This window comes from Mus pahari, chromosome 6, assembly GCF_900095145.1.
Source record: "Mus pahari chromosome 6, PAHARI_EIJ_v1.1, whole genome shotgun sequence".
Taxonomy (NCBI): domain Eukaryota; kingdom Metazoa; phylum Chordata; class Mammalia; order Rodentia; family Muridae; genus Mus; species Mus pahari.
In genome coordinates, this window is record NC_034595.1 from 40,175,135 (window position 1) to 40,182,732 (window position 7,598).

General features: G+C 39.3%; 1 protein-coding gene across 3 annotated transcripts in view; it reads left to right on the forward strand.

The window, feature by feature from the left end:
• The window catches only part of Focad (focadhesin), a 324,827-nt gene that overhangs the window by 101,061 nt on the left and 216,168 nt on the right, over nucleotides 1-7,598 (forward strand). For all 3 annotated transcript variants that reach the window (XM_029539699.1, XM_029539698.1, XM_021199728.2), the window contains 2 exons: nucleotides 2,663-2,764; nucleotides 7,305-7,509. In XM_029539699.1, coding sequence (XP_029395559.1) covers nucleotides 2,663-2,764; nucleotides 7,305-7,509 — 307 coding nt within the window. The remainder of the gene's footprint in view (nucleotides 1-2,662; nucleotides 2,765-7,304; nucleotides 7,510-7,598) is intronic.

A 7,598-nucleotide genomic window follows, 5' to 3' on the forward strand; every position in this document is an offset into this window, starting at 1 on the left:
TTTTTTTTTTAAGATTTTATTTTATGTGCATTGGTATTTTGCCTGTATGTTTGGCATAGGTGGGTGCCAGATGTCCTGGAACTGAAGTTACAGACAGTTGTGAGCTGCCATGGGTTGCTGGAGATTGAACCCAGGCCCACTTGAAGAGCAGCCGGTGCTCTGAACCACTTAGCCATCTCTGTAAGAACTGACTTCTAAGAGAAGAATTTGAAATCATTTCAGAGCTTTGCATAAAAGCTTTGTTGTTAATTTTTCAGATTTTCTTCTTAAGTAGTCATGAATGCCACCCTTAGCTGGAGGATTAGTGACTGGTCCTGTACAAAACTCCTTACACCAGCATGCTTATCAGAAGAACACATAGGGGCAGTAACTGCTGTTAGTGTTCAAGACCTTAATCTTCTGTGACGTGCTGAGTGGCATTTAGGACTTGGGAGTTTTTGGACTTCGTATCTGTGACATCCAGGATGGAAGGTCATTCTGGATAGCTTTACTTGCCAAAGAGTTTGGGATTTATATACATGATTTTGATGTGAGTTTTGCGGCTTGGTGTAAAAGGTCGGGTGGAAGTACTTCTCAGCAGTGGCAGTAATCTGGCAGTCAGAAATAGCCTGTGTGTTAATGAGCAAGCTGCTGGCCTATGAGATAAGATCTACTAAAATTTGTTCTTTGTAAAAGACAGTATAAACAGAAAAATTCCTACCCTTTACTTCCTTCTTCAGAGGTTTTTTTTTTATTTTTATTTTTATTTCTATTTTTTTCCCCTTGTAGCAGTTGTCAGAGTGTGGAACATATTAGAATCACCTATAGAGTTTTTAAAAGTTGCTTATGCATGAACACTATTCCTAGAAACCCCAAGGTAACTGAGGCTTCAGCACTGGGTGAGAGCTACCCTCTGAACTATACTTCATGCCAGGGCTTTAGTACTTCTGTGTGGGCTATGGGGATTTGTCTTTCTTACTTTCTAGGTAACGATGCTTATATGCTGGAAAACCCACCATACTTTAAGAACCCAGAAGAGAAGAGCCATGGTACATGCTGGTAGAATATCAGCAGAGGCAGGAGGATTATGATTCTGAGTTCAGACTGGGTTAGACCTTTACAAGGCTGCTGACAATGACAGCTGAGTGGGTAAAAGCTCTTGCAAGCCTGATGGCCTGAGTTCATTCCTGGAATCCACAGAAAAAGTCAGATGCGGGAGAGTGTATCAGTATTCACACTCCTATGTGGAGATGGGAGTTAGAGACAGACTTGCCTGGAAGCTGCTTGACTGTGGAGCCGGCCGGATACTCTGCAGCCAGAGTAAGAGAGTAAGGCAAGAGCTGACTCTCAAAAGTTCTCCCATGGCTTCCACACATGCTCTGTGGTACAGTAAACAGACAGATAAGCAAGCAAAAAAAAAAAAAAAAAAAAAACATTTAAAAGGAATCAGGAGGGTTGTCTTTAAGAAATTGCTTGCATCCTGCAGGTGTGACTCAGTGGTAAAGCGCTCACTTGCCTAGCATGGGAGGCCCTCGGCTTAATCCCTGGCATTGCACAAATAAGTCCCAAGAAATATTCATCTGTATCCACTTGCTGCTAAGCCTGATGACTTGAGTTCAATCCCTTGAACCCACATGGTGGAAGGGGACCTGACTCCCAAGAACTGTCCTGTGATTGTCACATTCAGTCCATGTTGCCTTTCTTCCCCAAATGCATAAATAAATATAAAATAAAAACGAAAAACAAAACCTTGGTACATTTACAATTATTATTAGGATTTTGAACTATTGACAAAAAATCTGTTGTGCTTTTTTATTCTTCCTAAAGCTCCATTCTCTGAGAATCCTCCAGATTTCAGATTCTCTGTTTAATAAAGCCTTTTTAGATATGTTAATGGAAATAGGCCAAGTACTATAAATTCCTGTACAACAGTGGTTTTAAAGCATTTTCAGTTTGGAAGCTTTCATGTTTGAGATGGGAGGAATATTGTCTTTTCCTTTATGCTAAATATGCTGGAGGACACAGAACCGTGCATGTACTGAGAATCTAGAAAAAATGAGGATGAGCTGGGGAGATGCCTCAGTGCTAAGAGTACTGGCTGCTCTTACAGAAGACTGGTGACTCAATTCCTAGCACTCACATTGAGGCTAACAGCCGTCTATAACTCCAGAGCCAGGGGATTCAGTGCTGTTTTCTGGCTTCCAGACACTGGATGCTTGTGATGCACAGACATACATGAAATAAAATTAAACAAGGTAAAAGTAACCAAGAGCAGAAGATATACTTTGCTTATGAGCTGGCCTAATGTGAGAGGGAAGGACAACTTACCTGCCTGGGACAGGACAGTAGGAGGAGGAATGAGGACATCAAAGGGTAGTTTGGAGAGAGCTACTGGATTTAGGAGATAGGCTGAAGTCTGAGCTATTAAACTGCAGGACCCATTTTCTAATTTAGATCTCTGAGACTCTGGATCTATTTTCTTTTCAGGAGAAGAATTAGATAAAGTGCAGGAAAAGTCAGTTCTCATGAACCACCTCCCTAGTTCAGGAAGTGATAGTTTTATGACATTATAGATCCTGGGAAATGTCTGTAGCCGGTGTTGGCTTCTTGCTGCTATATTTGGATAGAGAGAATGCGTGCTCCTGAAATGACAGCTAACCATACGACTTCCTGTGTCTCTCAGAAATCCTCCTCAGCCTTTGATCACCGTGCTTGAACACAGGCCTGATTGCTGGCCACTACTCCTGCAGCAGCTGACAGCTTTTTTCCAGCAATGCCCTGAAAGGTAAAGTACAATAAAATAAAGGAAGGGCACAGAATGGGGTGTGCTAATTTTAGAGCGGGATCCGTGTGTTGTGCTCTTTTTAGCTGCTGTGACTGTGAAGTTCTTAAGGAGAAGAAATGTTCTAGAGCTGGTTGTCCGTTCCCTTTTCTTTTTAGCAGTAAGAGAACATGATCTGCCAGGCTTCCTGGCTGTTGAACTATCAGTAGAGAGTAACTACCTACCTCTGTTGAATTTTGTCCCCTCCCTGACTAAGCCTACTGTTTTAAATTGTCCTCTACATTTTGATCTGCATCTTTGCTTGTTGCAGGTGCTGAACTGTCTCTCTTTTGTGTCCCCACAACAACTTGCAGTTTGATTTGTAACATTATTAAACTTATTCTTGGTTTTATTCCCCGCTATCCACTTTAAAACCTTCTGGAGGATCCTGTTCTGTCATCTTCATAATGCTCAGACATTTATAAGTGCCATAAAAATGACAAAGTTTTGAGAACAAAGCCCACAAATGGGTTGAAGTTTATCTTACCATAGAGATATTCAGACTGCAGCACCTTGTAATCAGCTGCAAGAAGGTGGTCCAAAATTGTCTTTATCTTAAACGGTTTTTCACTGGTATGATATTACTAGTTACTAGATAAATTTTTCTTCAACTCTGCCAGAACAAACAAAACCCCAAATGAATTTATAAGTATATTGGCTTCATGAAATTTCTTTGATTTATTATAATATTGTTCTAGATTTTGTAACCTCACCACTCTATTTGAGATACTGTGGTACCAAATAGCCTTGGCTAGCTTGAACATCATTGTATAGATCAGGCTGGCCTTGAACTCAGTTCTCCTTGTCTCTGACGCCTGAGTGCTGGGATTAAATGTATGTGCTCTCATACTGGCCCTGAAAAGGGTAATTTCAATGATTAATTTGGACTATGGGGTTGTGCTTTGCAAGATGGAATTGAAAATTCTGGTTGTATTGTCAGATCTAACTTAGGAGCAGTAACTTTTAAGTTGTTTAGAAGGTAATACAGGTAGGTTGGTAATTTACTAAGAACAGGAGCAGTGCTTCACACTTGTGTGATGAAGGCAAAATGTAAGGCAGTCTGTTCTTTCCATGGTAGGAATTATTGATTAAACTAGATACTTAAGTCAGACATACTGAACTGTCAATATATCTTTATGGTAGGTCTTTGGGGCAGTATTTGTAGCAAGTTTTACTTTGATTTATTGAAAGCCTGTGAGGTGATTTTATTTTCACTGAGAATTCTATATATTAACATCATTGTAGACTTTAGCTTGGGAACCTTAAGGTTGTTAACCTAGCACATGGGTTTGAGAACAATGACCCAGGGAGAACATGACCTATTATTACAGGCTTACTGAATGTTGGAGGCAGAGGTGGTCTTGCAGCCTTATTGTTTGTCTCCATCTTAGCTATTGTCTACCATGTCTTCTTTAGTAGGAAGCACAAGTATAGAAGACATCTGTGCAGATGGAAGTTGTTTGTTTCACATCTTAAATATTTTTTATCACTTTGGCGTTTGGGCCTTTTGTTTTATTTTCTTCCTGAGATAGCAATGAATCATCACAGAACTCTGGGAATGCGGGAGTATGAAATCAGAAAAAACATTAAGGGCAATTTTTAAATGGTAATTTATCATTAAGGAAGCAGAACAATATGATTTCACTTACATTTAAAAATGCTTATATCATAGTTAATTAATTTTTATAAATAGTAAATGAAAACACAGAATTAAAATGAAAAAAAGAGTAAGTTTATATTTTGTTGATGCATGCTACTTTTCAGTATTTGTAACTTTATGTAACCACGTTGATTGATTGCACATTTCTTAGAAGATGTGCTTGGTACACACAGTCTTGGTGATAGAGCAGTAAACGGATGGTCTGTGTCCTCATTTGGATTACAGTTTGGCAAAAGATATAGATGTTGCACATGCCATGATAATAAACAGTTGTGCTATGGAAGCACATAATGGTGATCCAACCACAGACTGCCTGTCAGGAAAGGGAAAGGACCCTGGTAAGTCATTGCAAAGTGGAGAGCTGGAGGGTGATAGAAATAGAAGGATCTCCAAGTGGGGGCCTAGTGGGATGACTGAAGACCTGAAATGAGTGTGGTGATTAAATGGAGAGTGAGGCTGGCAAGATAGGCAGAGGCTGAACCATGGAGTGTTAGATTCAAGTCACTATTTTATTGTAGCACAGACTGTTTAAGTTGTTAGTGATATTTTGTTTGACAGTCATTCTGACATGATGACATCTTTGGATTAGGAGTTACTGGAATATAATGAAGCTAGTTAAATACTAAAGATATGTCGATACATAATCTTACTCCCTTGACTTGGAAGTTTCTTCGAAGAGGTTGTTGGCAACTATTTCATTTATATCTCAGTTTCTGTAGATATACAACCCCCATACATCTCTATCTATCTATCTATCTATCTATCTATCTATCTATCTATCTATCTATCTATCCATCTGTCCATCCATCCATCGATCATCTGTCTGACTGTCTGTCTGTCTGTCATCTTTATAAGGATCTGGTAAGGATCAAATAAACTCGAACCATAAAGTGGAATTACTTGTATATTCTGCAGGTTAGCAAGGTAAAAATAAATTAGCTCTACTTATTCATGGTGGGGGTCACTAAAGTCATCCAGTGGATGCCTCAACTTACAGGAAAAATGAAGTATGTAAAGATACTGTTTGAATAAAAAGAGAAAGGTTAACAACAAGCATTTGCCAGCAATCTTAGTGACTTTAGCGTTTTTTTCCTTCTGAGTTGAGGGATATCACTTGTTCATGAAAGGAAGGCCTTTATGGCTTCTCAATGGCACTTTCTGACTTCCAGAATCAGTATTTTCCTTCATTGGTGTCATCAGTTAGTAAAATAAGTGTTAGGTGTGTTGTGCACAGATTGTACTATAATACAGTTGGCCTGACACCAAGATGACTGCCAAGAGATTCAGGGTGGTCTGGAGCAGTTCTCAACTTTCCTAACGCTATAACCCTTAAGTACAGTTTCTCATGTTGCAGGACTCCAACCATAAAATTATATTTCAATTCTCATTCATTCTCTCTCTCTCTCTCTCTCTCTCTCTTTCTTTGGTTTTTTGAGGCAGGGTTTCTCTGTTGTTTAGCCCTGGCTGTCCTGGAACTCACTGTGTAGACCAGGATGGCCTTGAACTCAGAAATCCTCCTGCCTCTGCCTCCCCAGTGCTGGAATTAAAGGCGTGTGCCACCACTGCCTGGCTCATTGCTATTTTTTAACTGTAATTTTGCTATTATTATGAATTATAATTTATGAACTGATATGTGACCCCTGTGAAAGGGTCATTTGACCCCCAAAGGGGTTGAGAACTGCTGCCCTAGAGGATCATGTATAGCATGTGTGGTCTGTGTCCCAAAGGAGTAGAGTGAGGTCGTTTTGAACTTTCTTATACTACTCCACATGGACACAATTTAAAATGTATCAGCTATTTATTTCTGAAACTTTCCATTAAGTATTTTCAGGTTGTCAACTGATGGTGATTAAAATTATGGAAAAGGAAATCATGGAATACTATAAATGTAAGCTGTCACCATAATAGGATGATTGTCTGGATATATATATATATATATATATATATATATATATATATATATATATACAAAATTTTTCTATAGGTGCATGGCGGTATGATATCCCTGGAGAATAGATCCTGATAGCTGTAATTCTAGTAAATGTTCTCAGATGGTTCTGATATTCACTATAAGTTGGTTTTGGAGTGTACCACTATTCTAATGTGAGAGAGATGCTTTTTAGTCCTGGGAATCTGGTTTAGTGCCTCCTGGTCCTGAGTCAATCCCTTCACTGAATTAGGGCTGTTTAACCAAGATCCCATTAGGTCAGAGCATATTCCAAAGGTACTTGATGCTATCTGTGGCTGTTTATGATGTGCCATAAGCTGTAGTTCAGTATGTGCCACTCACTGCTTGATAGTGGAAGGAGAATTCCTGGAAGGAAGCTATGTCTGCAAAGATAGGGCTATAGTGTTGTGCCCTATAGGTTGGAATGTTATGGGTTCAGTCTAATTACAGTTTACTGTGAGCTCTACATTTCTTGTCCACTTTTGTTTTGGCTCTAACCTCTAGTGACAGATAAAAACCTTTTGGAATTTATTAACTTCGCAGATCACTGGCTTCCACCATCTCCAGAGCTAAAAATTTTACCACAGCATCTGAGTTCTATAGGAGAGATTCCCCTATCCTGCTTACTGCCTCTCTGATATTTGTACCAGTACATTTTAAAAATGACTTCAGCTTTAATTTTCTTGGTATTATTATAATATAAACTGAAAATGTTTCCTTGTTCGAGCTTGGAGCTTTTTATTTGGGAGATCTAAATGTGTATTTCTGGGTCACAGTTATATCATTTTGCTTCAGAGTCAATCTTGTCTTTTATTCCCTTGATTTAAGGGCTTTTTCTTCCAATGACATTAGCATATTCAACTCAATGACTGACTGACACATTGCATGATTTGTAGGTCAGAAGCTTCATGTGTCCAAATAATGGCGCCATTTCTGTGGTATCTCTACTGTGAACCATCTCAGTTACAAGAATATGCTAAGCTTCGACTGTCCCTGCTCAAAGTCTTCCTTCAGCCCAGAGGTGTTTGTGAGGAAGCACAGCCATCAGTGTTGGAGCAGCACATCCTTCAGCTGTGCTGTAACATGGTTCCATGCTTGCAGGTAAGGCCCCTCACTGTTCATCTTCCTCCCTTAATGCCCAGTAAGTATTGATAATTGTTAGTTTGTACTTGGTAGTTCTTTTTTTTTTT